The 20,385-nt window shown below is 37.7% G+C and overlaps 1 protein-coding gene across 5 annotated transcripts in view; it reads left to right on the forward strand.

Annotated features, from left to right (window-relative positions):
- The window catches only part of KMT2E (lysine methyltransferase 2E (inactive)), a 57,907-nt gene that overhangs the window by 1,242 nt on the left and 36,280 nt on the right, over nucleotides 1–20,385 (forward strand). For 2 of the 5 annotated variants that reach the window (XM_068189654.1, XM_068189659.1), the window contains exons 1-2: nucleotides 155–555; nucleotides 18,303–18,487. In XM_068189654.1, the coding sequence (XP_068045755.1) occupies nucleotides 18,417–18,487 (71 nt within the window). In that variant the 5' untranslated portion in view covers nucleotides 155–555; nucleotides 18,303–18,416. Of the gene's footprint in view, nucleotides 1–154; nucleotides 556–8,805; nucleotides 8,863–10,482; nucleotides 10,507–18,302; nucleotides 18,488–20,385 lie in introns of those variants that run through there. The other 3 variants (XM_068189655.1, XM_068189656.1, XM_068189658.1) reach the window with 3 other exon arrangements.

Consider the following 20,385-nt stretch of genomic DNA (forward strand, 5'->3'; position numbering starts at 1 on the left):
CCTCACGGCCCCCCTGCCCAGCCCCTGCCGCAGTCTGGTGCCGCGGCCGCGCCCAGACCCCGGAGCCGTTCTGCGTGTTGCAAAATGGACTCTGAGGGCTCGGCGGGCGCGGGCTGCACTCCGGCCCGTAAGCAAAATGGCGGCTGTTTGGCTTCGCCTTGGTAACCCTGCCCCTGTCAGGCGGGGCGGGTGAGCCCCGTGCAGGGGGAGGGAGGGGAGAGCGGACGCCATTTTCCCAGAGAGAGGCAGTGACATAGAAGGGAGCGTAGGAGGCTGGAGGGAGGGAGGCACGGGAGCAGCGGCGGCAGCAGCGGGGTTTGTACACAGGTCCCAGGGCAAAGGCGCCTTTGAGCTGGTCCCTGTAGGGTTCTGCGCACTGAGCTAGGTTTGGGGGGAGGGGGGGGTCTCCTCTTTCCTTTCTTTTACGAGAGCCTACTGAGGGCTGAGTCCTGCCTAGGGTAGGGATATCCGCAGTGGGGCTGTTGCATTGTTTTGGCTGGGATTGAGAAGGGGCTCAGCTGAGGGGTCCTGCTGCCTGGCCTGTGACCATTACAGGTGAGTCTTTGATTATTACCAGCATATTCTGCTGTGGGTGCTTTGGGGGAGGGGGGGGGGGGTGGCAAAAGGGAGTGAAATGCGACGGGAATGTCTCATTACCTTCGGTGCGAGTATAACTCCTTCCCACCCTGAAATGTGTTTAATTTCTGTTTAAGTTGCCTTCCATTTGCTTTTCCTTTTGTGGGGTTTGGTTAAAAAATGGCAGGGTGTCGCTATATCTTATGAATATGGCGGGTTACTGTAACTGGAGGAGCTGAGGAGAATTTTTTGGCAGTTACGCCAGATTTATGCATTATGCTTGGAAAATGAGCCAAAAGGAGCTATTATGTGACAACACGGTCTTCCTTGGGCTGGCGGTTTTCAGAACGGGTTTGTGCGTTATTGGGACTGCGTATTGAGTTTTACGAAGCTTGGGGAAGCCTATTCTTTTCCTCCATCCTGTATATTTTTGCTTTGTGGTGCTAAAATGGCTCGTTATAGGCCTAATCTCTTTGCCTTCCACACCCCCGCCTCCCTGCCTGCCTCCCTGTTAATATCTCCGCTTCGTGGTGTAACCTGGACAAACGGAGAGCTGTCCCCAGGAGTTTCTGTGCCAATTTAAAAGGGGATCGTTCTCCCCACCCCCTTTCTCGAGGCTGTAAGTAGTTAGACTGGTGCACCCCTTTCTTGCTTTAGTTTCTGCAGCCAGTGTTCGTGTTCCCTGGGTGGCACATTTCATTCTCTTTCCTGAAGCAGTAAGTGTTGGTGGGTTTGACCGTATTGCTGCAGACACAGGGGGAGAGAAACAAACGGTTCACTGTGTACTACTAAATAGGGTAGAGAAACATATTATAGCCTGATTATAAAGGTCCTGTATTCCCCCATACTCGGCTATTAGGGAATGTGCGGTGTCTGAAAGCCCTGAGGTCCCTAAAATGCTGTATACTACGTGTCGTCAAAAGCAGAAGTTCAGTGCTGCATCTAGATTTACGAATGTTTTAGTCTGTTTATTTACAGTAGCTTAAAGGAATAATAACGAAGCATTTTTGTTACTCAGGGTTCAGATCAGAGAACAGCAGGAGATATCCATGGCAGTACTTGCAATGTATGAATAATTAGTTATCATCACTATACTTTTGAAGTTACTTTTTAAAAAATGTGGAGCAAATTTATTAATTTCCCTCTTTTGTCCTTTAGAGATTCTAAAAATGGCGGCCTCAGGCTGATGTTGTGGTAATCTAATCAGCTCGGGTCCTCCACACCCCATGCAGTGCGTTTGTCTGCAGCATATTAGTGTCTTACTATGTTAAAATGAAAAGGCTATTCCCTTCAAATAACCTACAAAACAGCTCTTGGCTTTACTGCGATTTAAAAATGCTGTGTTCCAGCTGATTAATTTTATTGGTTATGTGTGTGAAAGGCAAGTGAACGAGACCACTCTTGTCGGGGAGAAGGGGGGTGGAAAGAGGCAATAGTCTCAAGCAGCTCCTTCGAGGGGTGTGTATATGGTGCTGTAAGGTAATATGAATGTCGGTTTAGTAAATTGTAAAGGCTCCTGCTTTTGTGATCGATACTGTACCGCTGTCTGTCCTACTAACAATATAAAATCAGTAGTATTTATCAACGCGAGTCGTGGATTACGATCACTAAGACAGCTAAATTCTTTGTGGAAACACATTTGTGAACGTCATGTTCATCTTCCAGGAAATACCTTCACTGGACATCGGTGTAGTAATTCCATGTATTCTTAGTTAGAGAATACAGAATGAACTTAAGGAAATAATGCATGTGAGATTATAACCTGTTACTTTATTTAAAGACAGGGAATTTCTTCTGCTGCCATGTAATCTTGCCATTACATTTTTTTCTTCAATTTATTTTGTATATTGCTATATAAATTGTATATGTGATAATACACATACAAGTACTGAGGGAAGGTGCGATTCATAACGTCTAATTTTTTTCCTAAATGAAATATGAACCATTTAGTATCACCACTATAAATATGTTTGAGTGGGGGGAAGGGAGGTCACAAGGATTCATTATTTGGTAGTTGGTGTAGTACTCTGATACATACTATAGCAGCTGCAAATTGTATGTTTTAAGCAACAATAACAAAAAATAAATTTTCACCTCTTTTTAAAGCCTGTCTTTATTTTTGTCCTTTAAATTAATGAGATGTGAATTCCTATTCCGGTATAGCTTTAGAACCTTCTGGATTTAAGAAATCAAAAGTGAGGTATTGAAGTGGCAAAGCTGTATTCAATCTCTGACGAATTTTAATTTGAATACCATTTAGAAGCACTGAGGTACGATTTAAGGTATACCTGGAGTTGAACAGTAAGACTTTTAGGGTGTTGTTAATGCATGCCTTTAGTGTGTTTTGAGGCCAAAGGCTGAGTGATTTCGTTAATTCTCCAGTAATGCATGCTCCTATCATCTTTATTTATATAAACACATTTTTTTTCTAAACCATGTCTTATTCTCTCTATTTAAAAGTACATGGAAAAGACTTTAAAGAGTATACGGGTCTTTATGGAAACATTTACCTTTTTCTTTCCTTGCCTTCAGTTGAAAGCTCCTGTTCTTGATGCTGTACAGTCTACAGCTCTTCGTGGCTTCTGTCATGTTCTCAGACAGACATCTGATTCACAATTAGAGGAAAATAACCTTGAAGACTTTACAAAAAGTGTTTGGGGAAGGGTAATGAAATAACCCAAAAAATACTGATTTTCAGTTTTAATTTTTACAGTTTATTTTATGCACTAAGAACCTCTTGGGAATTTAGAGATCTTCCAGAGTTTTCCTGTATGAGTTTTAATGAGTCAGTTTGCCTTCGTGACTCAGTTTCTCCATTTGTATAAACAGATCTGTGATTTGTTTTAAGGAGATGAGACTACAAAACAAATTCTACCTTTATTTTTTAACTCCAATGATGTTTTTATTTATATATTCATAAAGGATTAAATGCCCCCCTCCCCCAAAACTAATACAGGCTTCTTGAAAGAGGGAAGGTCTGAAATCTAGATTCCTTCTTTTTTAAGACATGTTTCTGTTCCACAAACATTGTGTCACAAATGCAATAATATGGATTGGAGTTATGAATCCGTTTATGTATCTTAACATTTTTCATATCTAAAGGAGAAATTTACTTAATTGTCACTTAGCCTTTTGGGTGAGTGTTTTTGCCATCTGGGAAATTCCAGAGGGGAAATAATACTGACTCTTCAGACTAAATCTAGGGAAAGTTTCTCTTAGGACTAAGTCACCTCTTCAGGTTACTTTGAGGTAATGCAACTCCTGATTTCTCTTAGACAGTTTCAGCATACACAGCTATTAAAGTTCTGTTGGAAAGCAGCAGAAATACAGAATTCAGTGTCACACTGAAGGCTGAAGTGTTTCTCCAGTTCTGATCTTGGTTTGACTAAGGACAGTCTTAATTTTGCACGCAGGCTAATACTAATTTTAGTAAGGACTATTTGTGAGACTTAGTTAAGGAGTGGTGTATGTAATTGTAGAATTGCAGTATTGTTCTAACGAGATTAATGTAAATGAAGGTTTAATGAATGTATTTTGCTGTTGTCATGGGACATTTTAACAAAATTTAGTGGGAGGGATATAGATGGGTGAAGATATAAAATAGAACCCAATTCAGACTTCTGCAGAGATCCTAAAGAAGTACATCTATGTTATTTGCCTCATGACTTCCATACAAATGAGCATTTGTGAATCTCTCAAAAGCAGATTTTGTTGGACAGTGTTTTTTTCAACAGGTACACTGTTTAAGTGTTTCCACTGTGCAAATAGTGCTGTTTTTTTGCTGAGAGTGACACTTAAGGCATCTCTAGGGGAAAAAAAAAATTTCCACAGATGAGAAACGTGGATTAGGGAAAAAAATCCTCAATTCCATGCTTCCAAATTCTGGATTATTTAAAATATTAATTGTAGTGGTCTTTTGAATGGTGCAAGATGCATATTTCTATCTACTTCAGTGCTCACATTTTCTTAGTAGCAGAGGAGTTGTACCCACAAAACCTAATCTCTTTGAGGATCCAAAATTCTGCTCATGACCTTCACAGTACAGAAGAAGCCTGCTGTAGTTGTGTTCAAAGAAAACCTGCTGTTAACCTTTAAGGCATAACAAACAAGTGCTTAAAAGAAAGCTTTTCAAGGTTTCATATACTTGCTAGGAGATACTGCTATTATATTTTTTTCCTCTTGCAAATCTTAATGTGTTAATGAAACAAGCAAGATTTAAGCTGTGTTGGTTGTTAGATTTAATAAGGTTATCTGTAAACCTTTGAAGACAGTTTTATTGTACAGAGTATATTTTTTAACATGCCTGACCTAAGTGGTTTTGTGTCTTATTTTTCAAAATTAAGAACTATGGTAAATCTGTGTCCATACAAGTTACGTGTTTCAGAAGTGAATGTGAAGAATATATGATAGTAGCACACAGATTGCATCCTATGTGAGTAGAGTATGTTTGTTATTTTTGCATATTGTATTACCAGAGTGCTACCTCTTGTTTCATGGGATAGGTCACACGCTGCTTAGATGGAGATCCAGTGCTGTAAAACCTAAATGAGACTTTAAAGGGAGCAGCAATTTTGCAAATCAGGCACTTCTAAAAGAGTATTGTTCCTAGTTTTAGAGTTTAAAATTAGTACTTGGATAGTTTAGATACTAAAATTTCATATTGCAGTCTCAGGTTAAGGAAGGCTTTTTTATTCTCATTTGTAGTTGCATTTTTTGTATTTTATGCCATCATAATCTAGGTAATCATTCACTTCTATATCTTCATCACAAAAGTAAATTGCCTTCGAGTTCAAAGACAAGATGATAAGACTAAGTTTTAATTACATTATTGTACTTTATATTGCAACTTAAGAAGGAAGCCATATAATCTGTTGCTGGCCCCCTTATCATAGAATGGTGTGAGTTGGAAGGGACCTTCAAAACCACTTTGTTCCAGTGCCCGTGCCATGGGCAGGAGCACCTTCCACTAGACCAGGGTGCTCAAAGCCTCATCAAAGTCTGGCCTTGAACTTCCAGGACATGCACTGCACAGCCTGTTTCTAGTGCCTCAGCACCCTCACTGTAAAGGATTTCTTCCTACCATCTAACCTAAATCTCTCATCTTTCAGTTTAAAACTGTTCCCCCTTGTCCTGTTACTATCTACTCATGTAAAAAGTCACTCCCTCTTTTTTTATAAGCCCCTTCTAGGTACTGAAAGGCTTCATTTAGGCGTTTGGAGCCTTCTTTTCTCCAGGCTGAATAACTCCTGTTCTCTCAGCCTTTGTAGGAGAGGTGCTTAGGCCTCAGGATTATCCTTGTGACCTCCTCTGGATCTGCTCTAACAGGTCCACTTCTTTCTTGTGTTGCAGACCCCAGAGCTTGACAAAGAACTGCAGGTGGGATGTCTTGAGAGCGGAGTAGAGGGGCAGAATCACCTCCCTTGACCTACTGCCCACACTGCTTTTGATGCAGCCCAGGGCATGGTTGACTTTCTGAGCTGAGAGTGCACACTGCCAAGTTGTGTCGTGCTCCTCGTAAACCAGCACCTGCAAGCCTCTGTCCTCCTCAGGGCTCTTTCTCCACCCATTCTCTGGCCAGCCTGTACTTGCGCTTCCTGGACACGAGTGCAGCACCTTGCACTTGGCTGTATTGAACTTTATGAGGTGCACACAGGCCCATCTCTCAAGCCTGTCAGGGTCCCTCTGGATGATATCTCTTCCCTCCAGCATGTTGGCCACACCACAGAGCTTCATGTCATTGACAGACTTGATGAGAATGTGTTTAATCCATGTCACCAATAAAGGTTTTAAACAGCCATGGTCCCAATACCAGTTCGTGAGGAATGCCACTCATCACTTGTCTCCACTTTGACATCCAGCTTGACAGCTTGCAACTTGTACAAGTGCAACCATGCGGCCTGTTCCTTATTCACCAAATGGTCCATCCATCACATTCATGTGTCTCTCCACTTTAAAGATGTTGTGCAGAACTGTTATTTATCAGTCACAGAAACTGATAAAACTAATTGCCTGTACTTGCCACTCAAGAATTTAAACTTCTTTATAGGATGGTAGATTAGGGACTTTTACTTTGAGGAGTTCTGAATATTTAAATTTTGCTGTTCATTACTTTTTAACTCTTCTAAATTGATGGGTCTGAAGATACTTTGTGACAATTGGTGATGCTCTTAGCTTGCCTTGAGTAGACAGAGGGGCCTAACTTCTAATTAGAATGGTTGTAATGGGCCTGAGTTGAAAACTGTATCACCAAACAGATGGTAGTCAAGTCTAGATGGTTAATTCTGTTTTAACTATTGGTTTAAAGAAAATTTTCCAATAAGGAGTGGTTTTAGTCAGTTCTGCTTAAAGTGAAGACTTGAGAATTACAGCAATTTATATGTAACTTTTGAGGAAGGTACAGAGTGATTACATGTCTCTTTTGATTTCCAAACCTATCATCCTAGAACTGTGAAAGAAACATAAATACTTTATATATAATTCATAAACAATACAGTAGTTATTTTACTGGTGATAAGGGTAAGGTTCCCCCCTCAAATGCCTTACCAAGTAATTCCACTGATTTTTTTTTTCTTTTGCTTAGGCTAGGGACATTTGATGCGAATCTTTAATAGCTTTAATATTATGAAGGATTTTTATGAATGACTGTGTTGTGGGGTTCTTATAAATGTTTGTTCTTTGTCTTACTTTCCAGTGATATCTTTTGTGCTGAAAGACAAAAGCCAACACCGCTTTTTGTTTCCTTCTGTGTGGCAGTAGTAGTGAAAATTAAAGCTGTTTATTGAGCTTCCATCACTGGGCAGAATTTCTTTGTGTTTATTTAAAAATCAGGTATTTTATATCTCTGTTATTATAATTGAAAAATGTACTGAAACCCCCATTGAAAACACAAAGCTATAGAGTTAAAATGCATGGAATGGAAATTTCTTAACCCAAATAATACAGTTTTGCAAAATAATTGCAGTTGAAAATAAATTCAGTTTTGTTTTCTTGAAAGTCGGATCTTTTGATCATACACTTCTGAATTGTTTTGTGTGTCCTTGAACATGAAATAGTCCCTCCATCTGTTCCCTCATTTTTCTTGCCAGTATCCTCCCCAAGTTTTTGTAAAGAACATTGAAATACTGCCAAATTGTTATGAAAAGATATAGTCCAGGTTGAACTGTAGTTAATGGAGTTCTTCTAACTGCCAGAAAGAATTAAAAGTTTGTGTTTGAAAGAATGGGACTTTCTGACTTGATTGTGTTTAGAATCCTAGGCATAAGTGTAGCAGTTAGGTGAATGTCTACAAATTGCTTCCATGAGTAAAAGTAGAAGCACTTTTGAGCTATTTAGGTAAATCAAATGTCATGGATAAAAAAGAGGAGCTGGTTTTTGAAATCTACGTAAGTGAAAACATATCAAAACAAAAAGATGCTTAGCATGACGTATACTGTTATATTTAATAAAAAATAAATAGACTTAGCCCATACAGTTGTAGACATGAATTTGGGTATTCTTTCAGAATGTGGACTATATATACTTGCAGAAAGCCATTATTTTTTAGGATGTTTGTCAAGAATAATAGTGTAAGGTAACAGATTAAATGTTTTCATCGAGAGTAATTGCTAAGTCACATACAGGCAATTTGTCTAAGTTTAATCAACAGCTTTTTATCATTTGGTGCTAGATGGAGAAATACTCATTTGCAGTAAAATAGCTGATGCAAAAAATGACATAAAGCCAAGATATTTTTACTGGGAAATGACTTTATTAGTGTTCCTAGCCTTTGAATTTTTCTTTTAAGGCATTTTACATTTTTCATTGATAGACTATAACAGGCTAATGTTAGGTAGCTAATATATACTTCTCCAGGCAATATGCAATATTGCTATGAAAAAATAATTTTACATCTCTTCATGTGCTGTATTTGTTTTGCATTTTACAGTTCCTTGGCTCTCCAGCTCAGATAATTGATGGTTTTTGAATGGCTAGGACTTTCTTTGTGAAATATATTTTCAGAAGTATAGCAGGTGTTTAGTAAACTTGCTGACATCAAGCAATTGGCAGTTAATTTTCAATCCTGAGTGTTGAGTTCTGCAAATAGGAAACCTACAATCTGTAAGCGTGGTGTGTATTAGTATATCTCTGCTTACTGTTTCTTTGATAGATTCCTCTTCAATAAACTAATTCTTTCTGTAACTGCTTTTACCTTTATTTCCCTTCTACCACTCATTCTTTTTCTCTTCCTAGTCCCAAATTTTGTCTAACTTCCACTGAGAGAAGAAAAGGAGTGAAGAGAGAGAAGAGGTAAGGTCAAGTCTTCATGTTTAAGGGACTAGAATAAATATTTGAGGAAGAGACCTTGCTTTCAGTCACAGGAAAAAGCACGAGCATCACTGTTGGACCAGATAGTAAAGGAAAATAACTTCAGTCTGGTGGAAAGCAGCTTTGGTGTGTAGCAGAGGCTTGGCTAAACTGGCAGACTGACTCTTGGTTTGTACTTAAAAGCATGGCTTGCTTTGTGCAGACTAGAGTCTGTAACGCATGTTATGACCTGTGTACCAATGAAAACCTTGTTACATGATGGAAACTCAAGTTTTTTATGCATAAATCATAATACCGTGATACCGTGAAGGGGGCAGGGGTTTTTATTTCCCTGTTTTAGATACTGAAGTCTGACCAATTCATAAAGATTGGCTGTCATTCCAAACGTGACTGTGGTCTTTCTTGAATGTAAAACCCTGCGTTTGGCTCAAGGTGTTCATAAGCTGAAACACGTTGCCCAGAGAAGTGGTGGATGTCCCATCACTGGAAGTGTTGAAGCCCAGGTTGTATGGGGACTCTGAGCAACCTGGTGCCAGAGGTGTCCCTGCCTATGGCAGGGATGTTGGAACCAGATGATCTTTCAGGTCCCTTCAAACCCAAGCCGTTCAGTGATTCTGTGCTAGTAAATTGTGCTTATTGGTACTATTTTAAAAGCAAAGTTGAAGGAGGAGTTTTACTTTGTAGTTGATTGTAATAAGAGTATTTCTTAAATAAGTTGATCTAATGATTAAGTAGGTTCTGTGTCAGTACAACCAATAATGTAATAAAACCAAAATTTGACAGGGCTAGGAACTAAGTAGCCTTGAGCTCTCTGAAGCTTACTGAAAATCCAAAAGGAGATGGGGGCAGCTATGAGCAGTGTCCTGTGAGAAACAGGGAGAGGAAGCATAATGATTTTAGCCATTATCTGTCATGGGTTACTTCAAACCAGCCATGGCAATTACTTTTTTGGTTTTGTCTGTCTGACAGGGTACATGAGAAAGAGGTTAGATGGACATGAGTACTGACAATGTGTAGGTGACCCTGAACAGCATAGGAGGATATTGAGGGGCTTGTGAGTGAGGCTAGATGCAGTTAATATTGTGACGAGGAAGAAGATACTGCTGAGAGGGATAGAGAGAACATTAAATCAGTGGGGATGTTTGAGCACATGCTACAAATACCAGATTTCTTCTAGAACAAGTTGCTTCTTCTATATGATTTGCAGGACTTGGTCATTAATAGGTCTTAACTTGTATATTTGAGTGTGTCTACTATGTCTTATTTTTCCTACTCCCCTTTCTTATGTCTCAGCACAAATTAGAAGTAAACTGCTAACTTACCTGTTAGGTTACCATAGAAAGCAGCAAACAGTAGCATAGGTCTGAATTTGGACTTGCAGTTATTTTAAGTCTGCACAGTTCTTACTACAGTGGTGTAACATCTTGAAATTGGGTATTCATCCTGATCTCTTAGGAAATCTGTATGGTTGTGGAGCATGTTAGGGGGAAACAGAGAAAACTTCCTTGTATGTAAGATTAGTCATTTATTCATGTATTCTGCTTCTAGGTGTGATTAAAGGCATGTTACCTCCTGAGAAACAGACAGCAATGAATAAACATTGATTACTTTATACATTTATTTATGGTATGTGGATATATGCTGCTTATTTTTTCCATATTTGTGTGTTGATACGAGTATATACATATATACACGTGCACAGTATAGTTCATTATTTGAAGGATATCCAGAGTGTACCATTAAAATGCCAGTGTCTCTTGCTAATTTTAAAAATAATCTAATTTCTTGTTAGACTTGTATGCTCAGAGCAGTAGTAGAAAGCAGCAGTTTAGAAAAACATGAATTATTTAATGGAATATTCTTTAAATCTTCCCTCTTATTCCTTTCCAATTAAAAAGAAAGTTAAAAAATCAAACCCAACAAACAAACAGAACCCCACATACACCTCCAAAACCAAAAACAAACAAAAAAAAATCCAAAGGAGGGAAAAACTTGTAGGTAGGAAAGCCAAGTAGTAAAGCTTAGTTTGTTGGCCTTGTGACAGTTCAGGACATGAGTTTTCACTCTGTGTTTGTGGAGTCTGCCAAACTATTGATAGTTGCATTTTTAGTTAGATTTCTCCTGTATAGATTGTGCCAGGGCATAGGTGTATCAACTTTCATGTGGATTTCTTGTGGTCAAGGGTGGTTCCCATGACCATGGGTTAAAATTATTGGCCTATAAATCTAGAGGGAAGTATGACAAGAATTGCTTTTGCTCATGATTGCAAAATGTGTGTACACGTATGATGTAATTGGAGTGAGGAGGAGAATGTTTAGATTGCATTCTCAATAAATGTAACTCACACATGGAAAGATGCATGGTGAGGTAATAAAATACAGTAAAACAGAACACTGACTTTTGGTTATCTATTACCTGAGATGCCTTTGTATAAACAAGTAACACTAAGATATGCAGGAGTCAGCAGAGGTCTGGAAGCAGTAATACAACCTTGGAAATCTTTGCATCTTGCCTGAAAGACCTTATTGATATGGGAAACAGTAATTAGTTTTGTAGCAATCCTTTGTAACTTTGGAGTCAACCTGGACTCACAGTAGTGTGAATTTTCTACTGGGAGCAAATGGAAATTAGGAGTTTTGGTATTAGTGCTGTGGAACACTTCTAGATTCAAATTGACTTGAAGTTACAACCAGGTTAGCATTGTGTGCTGGTTAAACTGAAAGGTCTTACTTGACTCAGGACTGTCATGCAGATAGTTTGTGTTTTAACACTGATTTATTTTTTTATCTGTAAATCTTGTAACTCTTCTTCCTTGGTCAGTGCTTGAGTGGAGATTTGACTGTTTCAGCAATTTCATTTGTTGCTTCAAGTTGATTCCCTTAAGATTTTTACACATCTGATGAAAATGAGCCTTCATATATACTGTGTGCATTCTGATACTTAATACTGCTCTCGGAAGTGGTTATTAATTTCTTGCCTGGATTTAAGGGTGTGAGGGAAAGGGTTTACCAGTACTCTGGTTTTAGCAAAAGAGAGCCTCTTCTGTGCTTGTGTTGAGGGGAAATAAGCTCTTCCTAAACATGAGGTGAACTGTCCATTGCTGAGTAAATTGGGAAACAATATAACTTTATAGGTGTTGAAGAGGGGGAACTGACAGTTATTCTTGGCCATTGTAGTTACTCAATTTAGTACATATGAGAAAGATACCACTTTCACCTTTTATGTATTTTGTGATACACATTTCAAGTTACATAGTTTTGCTTTTAAGGAAGGATAGTTGTAGTAGATAGGTTAGAAGGTTTTGATTAATTTTTCTTCAACTCTAGTTATGTGGATTTTGTATATGGACCTTGTGAAAATACAGAGTGTAGAGATGGTAATTTGGTAACTGTATAAATACTTCTGTAGTGACATTAGTTAAGGACTTCACAGTGAAGTTGTATGCATCAGTATAAAATCGAAATAATGATGTATCTTAAACCAGCACTGTTTTGTCTAATGAAATAGCCTAATTATAGGCTAATTAGAATTAAATTTTTCTCCTTAAACCTCTGTGTTTAGGGAGATCCTGGTAATTTGCTTTGCAGAGGCATTCTGTGATGAAATCTCCCAAATCTTGAAACAACTAAACCATCTAATAACTATTTTTTTTATCTTGTAATTGTTAACAGGTGATGGCTGATAACTGCAGAAAAAATATTTAATAACTTCACATGTATATTGAATTCATAAAAACAGGAACAAAAAGATTTCGTGTTTTTGTAATGCCTAGTGATGTGAGAAACTTGAACTGATCTAGCAATCCATGTACTTAAGTTAGTGTAGTCTTCTGTGTATGTGGGGAAATTCTTATATTTGAGATAGGATATAATTTAATTGTAAGCTTAATTAATGATTCCATTTATGTCCGTTTATAAATTAGAAAACAAATGTTAAGTTTGGAGTTGCTTTGAATCTGTTCCTAACTTCTGTAGTACATATATTTTTTCTAACTTCTGTATGCTTTTTGCCTTTCATATTTGTCACATGACAACAGAATCGGAAAATTGATTCATGGGAACAGCGACACTGTGTAAAAAGTTGTCAGAGATGTGAAGAAGGATAGCAGAAACAGCTTTTATTAATATTTTTTCCCTCTTTGGTTTTTGTAGTATTAGATGTAAACATGGTTTAAAAAACCCCCCAACAAACTAAAATTCCTTATCATATTGTAATAATAATATTACAGTATTATAAGTAGTAATGCTGTCTTGATATATTAATGTCTCTTTAGGATTTTTTTTATGTTTAAGACAAATAAATTGTTACTATTGTTGCTACCATCTCTTATCATTGATTTTTATGAAAGGTTTTGTATGTGCATCTAGACAGGAGCTTTAGTATTCTTAGACATACAGCATAGGGTCTAGCAGGTTTAAAACTACTGATGTAATTTCAGGAGATCATGCACTTACCTTCTGATTCAAGAGCTGAGCTGTCTATATTTGGGAGTTTTTCCTCCTTTATGTACCAGTGGAAAACTTAAGGTTTTTTTTCTTCTAATGTGACACAAGTGATCTTAGGAGGACATGAGAGAAAGGAAACATGTGGTCTCTGTTAGACCACAAAATAATGTTGTTTTAGTGGAATACCTCAGGGATAATGTGTGAGTTATTTCCTGTTCTTTAATGCATAAATTATGTTTTCTGTGCAAAGCCACAGAAATTAATATTTTGGATTGTATTACGCTCTTATACTTCTGTTGTTTGAGTACAATTAATTTACAGAAAAAAGCTTCCTGGTGTCATAAACAAAGTGGATCATAAGAAGTATGGTGAGGCTTCAGGTATTTTAGACTTTATGTGGCTGTTGAGTCAAGAAGCTCCTGTGTATTCTCTAGAGACAACGAGAAGTGCCATCAAAAGTGTAAACCAGTATGAATGAACGGTGAAGTGCGATTGGTGTGAAGAGGTTGATCTTGCACAAGATAAATGTTTTAACCAGATTGGACAGAAATTTGTCTGGGTTTTAAGATGAACATTCTATTATTTGGGCAAGATAAACTTTTTTGTTGCAACTAAATAAAAGCAAAATTTATTTGAATAAGGAATGTTTTTTTCTCCTATAATAAAGTTGTTAGGGTGATTGTGAGAAAATTTGGTGAATTTAAGAAATTGCCAAAATGCTTTCAGACCTTAGAGTGTACTATTACTAATGGAGTAGTCTGTAGCAAAATTGGAGGGCCTCTACTGTTGTTAATTATGGTACAATAGATGAGCCACTTTGCCCAGTAAAGAGTTGATCAATGAACTTTGGACTAGCAGTTTTTATATAGTGGCTTTTAACTCTGTGACCCTGAAATTAACTGGAGAAACCAGTGTGGTATTCCTGTCTTTCAAATTCATGTACTGCTGGAAGAAAGACTTTCTTAAACAGTAAGTTGTGGAAATGAATGTACCTATGAAAACAGTTTCTTAAAGGCCATGGGTGACAGTTTGTCAGAGTTCTGAAATAATAATTACTTGAAATAGATGAATACTTGCAATGGAAAGTACCAAATCATGACAGTAAGATAGTATTTTATGACTCATCTAAAATACCAAGCTTCAGAGGATAAGCAGTCTCTTCATAGATGAATTTCCCCAGTGGTTGTGTTATTTTCTTTCAGAACTTATAAAAATATTGGGAATATTAGTATGTCATGACAATGCTTCTGTTTCTGCCATGGCAGAGAATAATTATTTTCCGTCATTCCAAATTTAACATCACTGTAGGGATCATAATTGGAAGGCCTATATATAAGGTCACAGTTTTGTTTAATAAGTGGGTGTAATGTTATTAATTTTCCTAGATCTCCCCCCACTCTCATTATGGGTATTTGTTGAGGATGGCTATTCATAAATAATGAGCAGTGTTTGTTTGAATTAACTTGGCTATGTAGGTATTGCAAGCCAGTGCCTTCATTCTTCCATACTTAACTATAGGCAAAGGAAAAGCTTTAAAGAGTTCTGTGTGTGTGATGAAGAAGGTGGTAAAAACCAGTGAGTTAGTATTGCAATCATGTTCCACTTCCTTTTAGATAAAACAACATCTGTTTAATGCTCTTCAGGCAAAAAAATATTGATTCCTTAAGTTTCTGACTTTATTCAATGTCGATCAGGTTATTAAAATTTTTGACTGAATTCTTACAAAGCTGTATTTCTGTATTTGAATAACTTCCCATAGGGCAGGAAGTTGGTTTTGGCAGAGTCCCCCCATCTTTTTTTTTATTTGTTTTGTTTTTGTTGTTGGGTTTTTTAGCACAAATGGTGGTTTATTTGTTTTGTCAGAGATGGTCATGAATGGGGACATGCATTAGCCATTGATTTTCAATCTATACATAGCTCTAAGAACATATGCATGACTCTTCTTTTTCTGCATTACATTAATAAAAAAATAAATATCACTTGATTATCAGATTTGGTAAGCAGATCTCTTCTTTCTGTGTTGACAGTGGAGGTCACTTGACTATGTGATGATTGGGTAACCTCAGTTGCTTTATGTAAGTTTGGAGATGTCACAGCCCATGAGACAGCTGTCTAAATGTGTTCCTCACTTCCATCAGTCTCCAGGGCATCTTTGCCTCTGTTATTTTATAGCTCGTGTTCTACCTGATCAGAAGCGTTAAAAGAAAATGTTTTACGAAAAGCCACATCACCAACAAAATCAAGTTTAAGTGCAAGAAACACCTTTCTAAGTGAGAATCTTGATCCCAGACAGTGTTGTCTAATGTGTCTTTTAGACCTGCATTGAACCACTAAAGCTGTTTAAGAATTACCTAATAATAGATATAAAGTAAAAACTCCATTCTGCTGATGATTTGGTAGCATAGGTCACACTGCAGGGAGTACTGGAACAGCAATTAACCCTGGGCTAGCTGATTTACCTGGATTTAAAAAATTCATGGTTTCTTTTCAGTTATTGGGTAAATTTTTTACTTTTTCAGGAGATGGGGACTAAATGGTGAGTTGATATTTCCTTGAAGTTGTAGGTACAGCCATTCAGGGTTCTGCCCTATGAGTGGAGTTAGCTGTATGGTGGGGAAAATGAGTGGTTAGAGGGGTTTACAGTTTTTTCAAGCCTTCTACTGAAAATATTCTATACCTGCTTTTGATTTAATGTGTTTTTCTTGCTACTTATTCTTGAAAATAGTATCATTTTTTCTTAATTTTTTGGTATAGCTAGTGGTGCAGTTTTTACTTGTGGTATTTAGTAAGAAAACACTCAGTATTTAAATGAGGAAAGCAAAATATTCCAGTGGCTACTTGGCCCAGTAGCTTTCTAGCTCATTGTATTTGGTGTCTCACATAATAGGACCAAACCACACCTTTTGCTGTCTAGGAGAGTGAACTAGCTGTAGGTTTAGGCATTTCAGACATCTTGGCATGTTCTTAAGTTAATTGCCTATCTTGACTAGTGTTAAAAAATTTAGGAAGTTAGATAAAGAGTTACTGCCATCTCATACTTTAGAGATGTCTTGTACATGCCACATTGTCATCTTTGTCATCTACGCTGACCTAATCAATTATAGAAGACAATTCAGATTTAATTCACAGTGTTCATCTGAAGTCCATTTTTCACTGGGGGCTTGTGCTTTTTGTCAGCGTAGTGTTTGGCAAGGATAACATGTTGAAATGAAGTTCAACCAGGATAAGTGCCAGATTCTACACCTGGAATGGGGCAACTGTTGATGTATGGACAGACTGGAAATGAGAGACTGGAAAGCTCCACCCACAGCAAGGGACATAGGTGGTCCTGGTCAGTGACTAGTTGAACATGAGTCAGAGGTGCCCTGGCAGGCAGTAGGGCCACCCTTATCCTGGGGGCATCAGGCACAGCATCACTAGCTGGGCAAGAGAGGGGATTGTCCTGCTCTGCTCTGCTCTGCTCTGCTCTGCTCTGCACTGGGGTGGCCTCATCTGGAGTGCTGGGGGCAGTTTTGGGCACTACAATATAAAAAAGATGTTCAGCTATTAGAGAGTGCCCAGAGATGGTGAAGGACCTGGAGGAGAAGCTGTATGAGGTCACTTGGTCTGTTCAGCCTGGGGGAGACTGAGAGGAGACCTCACTGCAGTTACAACTTCCTCATGAGGGGAAGAGGAGGGACAGACACTGATCTCCTCTCTGTGGTGACCTGAGGGAGTGGCCTGAAGTTGTGTTGGAAGGAGATTTAGGTTCAATTTTAGGGGAAGGTTCTTCACCCAGAGGGAGGTTGGGCACTGGAACAGGCTCCCCAGGGCAGTGGTCACAGCACCAGCCTGACAGAGTTCTAGAAGTGTTTGGACAATGCTCTCAGCACATGGGGTGATTCTTGGGTGCTGTGCATGGCCAGGAGTTGGTCTTGATGATCCTGGTGGGTTCTTTCCAACTCAGCACATTCTGTGATTCTGTGAAAATACATTGATCTCAAAATTGTTGTGCACATGTAGATATAAGCTAAGATACAACATTTTATGGTATGAGAGGAGGGTCTTTATTAGGCACAGTATGTGCTTCATTGCAAAGTGGTCTGTGGTCTTGCAACTTCAACATTTTGGTAGGAGTTTGTAATAATTGGTTATGTAAGTACTGATGTTACTGGGCTATTGTACTTAAATTACCTAGTCACGTGTGTAAAACCTGGTCTATATTAGTGTATAAAAGTGCATTAATTTACTAATCTGTGAATAGCTGAGAGCTGTTCACATTTCTCCTGTATTTGGGTGGGTGTTCTGCCCTATGTAGTAAGGGAAGTAGTAACTGGCATACAGGTTGGATCCTGCATTCACTCATGTGAGTCAAACAGATTGTGGTTTGCTCTACAGTTAAAAACTACTACTGATTGTTTTTATTTTAATCCTTTAAAAAAATCACTTCCAAAAGTGGCACGGAATCAGCATAGTATCTTCTAATGGTGATTTGTTAAAATGGAAAATGTTTCCTGTCATTATTGTGAATTATTAGAATTATTTTGTTTTTTAAAAAATATTAAATGGTAGTTAAGACATTAGTTTTTTTAAGTGCAAAACAAAAGAGAACAGTGCTGGCTAAGACTTAGTTGTAAATTCTCTAATTAGATTTCTGTTGAAAGGTATAGCAACTAAGCTTTGACAACACAGGGCCAGTCTCTGGCACTTCCCTGATTGTGCTGGGGTTTTTAATCAGAAATTTGTATGACTGTCCATTTGCAATATATTCAAGTTCAGGTGTTAAAATCATCACACTCCTTTAAAGAACTTTATTTGCAGTTAATTTTAGAGAAGATTGAATGTTCTCCTTTTGCTTGCGTAAAATAAAACTAATGAAGTAATTGTGACAGATATAAATGACAAAGTTTTAAAATAAAATAAATACGTGGTGTAAAATTGCCTGGGTTTAAAATGAACTGACTTAATCTCTTGCATGTTGTGTTTTGTTTTTGACAGGGTTTGTGGATGCACTTAGATGTTTGCAATGAGCACTGTGGCTGGCATGCCCCAGTGTTTTGGATACCAATGCATAGGACTCCGTAGTAATCGAATTTATCAGAAACGAACGTCATGAGCATAGTGATCCCATTGGGGGTTGACACAGCAGATACTTCTTATTTGGAAATGGCTGCAGGCTCAGAGTAAGTATGTGAACATAATTCGTAAGTTCTCTTACTTATTTTTAATTAATTTTTTCCTTCATGACCGTTTATTGAATACAGTTGGAGAAAACTTAAAAGTTTCCTTAGTTTTGTTGAATTTTTAATTACTTAAATTAATAACTGTCGCTACATTATTATGTCAGTTTCTTCCACTTCAGGGGGAGCAAAGGAGAGAAGCTAAATATTTCTAGAAATGCTTATTTTTCTTGTTATCAGACTGACAAATAAAGATGCTACTTGATTTACTACTCATATTTCAAATATTTTCCTATTTCAGTTTCCTTTTTAAGTACATGTAAAAATTTTCTTGATTTTGCACATTAGAAAGTTAAATTAATTTGGTGCATTAAACTGCAAGAAAGTAGTAGTAATCAAGACAAGGGTGCATTTCTTAATGAAAATTGAAGGCCTAGCTTAAATGTTAATACTGTGTCTTCAGAAAGTTATTTCTAATTGTAAAGCTAGTAGAAAATCATTTAGTAACTGCATAAAGGGTTACAAAGAGCCAATGAAATCATGCATTCTGTAAACTCTGGCTTTGCACAAAATATTGTAGTGTAGTGAGTTTCTGGGTTTTGGGGGATAGGAAGGGTGGCTTGGGTAGGGTTTTTTTAGGTTGAGCAGCGGAGGGGAGATGTTGTGCATGTGTGGGTTTTTTTCTAATTTTCCCCCTAGTCTTCTGTACAGTATTAATTGGCTGAGGTTTAGGTATTGTTGATCTCTGACTGGATACATTTCTTGTCAAACAAACCTTTCTGTGTGTGTAGCATCAGCATGACTGTGAAATGTTTAAGAAGCAAGTGGTTTTTCTTCCAAAGTTTAAAGGAAAGTTTTAGTAGAACTCTAGAACAGCTTTTTAAAGATATGTTTCTCTACTGTGCTTCCAGGTACATATGAGGCTATTCTAGGTTTGTGCTGTTTATTTGAAGAGAGCCAAGAATTTGCAATTCAAAATTTTTTGTTACATTCAATTTTTAAAGTTGTTTTATCATTTCATATTATGAACACTATTTACCTTGGTGCAGAAAATTTTTGAACAGTAGTGAAACATTCACATTTCTTTTTGTTCTTTTCCTGTGCTTTTTTTTATGTTTAGAGAGGGTCATGATTCCTGAGGTTGCTGACATTCCTTGCAGACACAGCATGTCATGCTGAAATTAAAATAAATAAATTCAGTTATCAGTAAAAACAAGATAGAGTTCACAGTGTGTTATTTGCTTGATACTGTGGCAGAGTGACCCATTTAAGAGCTGCTTTTCTTCAGATGTTAAGTAGCTGTTACCACCTAGATTAATTCTTGTCATCTCTGCCATACTCATGCTGAAATACGTGTAGTTACATCTGTGTACACTGATTTAAAAGCCATGTTACTGTCACAAGAAGTGTGACACAAAGGTGTGTCCCTAATCTACCAGTTTACACAGTTGTAAACCTTTTCTATCACAATCTATGCAATTTACTCTTTGTTCTTGTACATTTTCTTTCAGAGGGTAGCGTGTTGGATATGGAGTGTATTAGTAACAGTCATAGATGGTCTTTGAGCAAGTTCTGGGGTTTTCCCAAGAGGGAGGAGCTAGAATTTTTCCACTGTGACTGGCAGGTCGGATATTGCTTCATCAGTTGCTGAAGCATGAGCAAACACAAGAATGGGGGAGTGGCAAACTTGATTATGCAGGAGAAGCAGCTTTGGAAAAAGCTCTTTGTGTAGTGCAGTCTCCTAGTGCTGAAAGATTTTTCCTCATGTTTTGAACCAAGGCATAAGCCTATTAAAAGAGGGGATATTTATTATGACTAATAGTTTCACATATTATTTTAATAATTGTAGCAAATAGCTGTGTGTAGAGTAGCCTACAAAGAGGTTTAAGGATCTTAAAAAA

Source organism: Anomalospiza imberbis, chromosome 5 (assembly GCF_031753505.1).
Source record: "Anomalospiza imberbis isolate Cuckoo-Finch-1a 21T00152 chromosome 5, ASM3175350v1, whole genome shotgun sequence".
Taxonomy (NCBI): Eukaryota; Metazoa; Chordata; class Aves; order Passeriformes; family Viduidae; genus Anomalospiza; species Anomalospiza imberbis.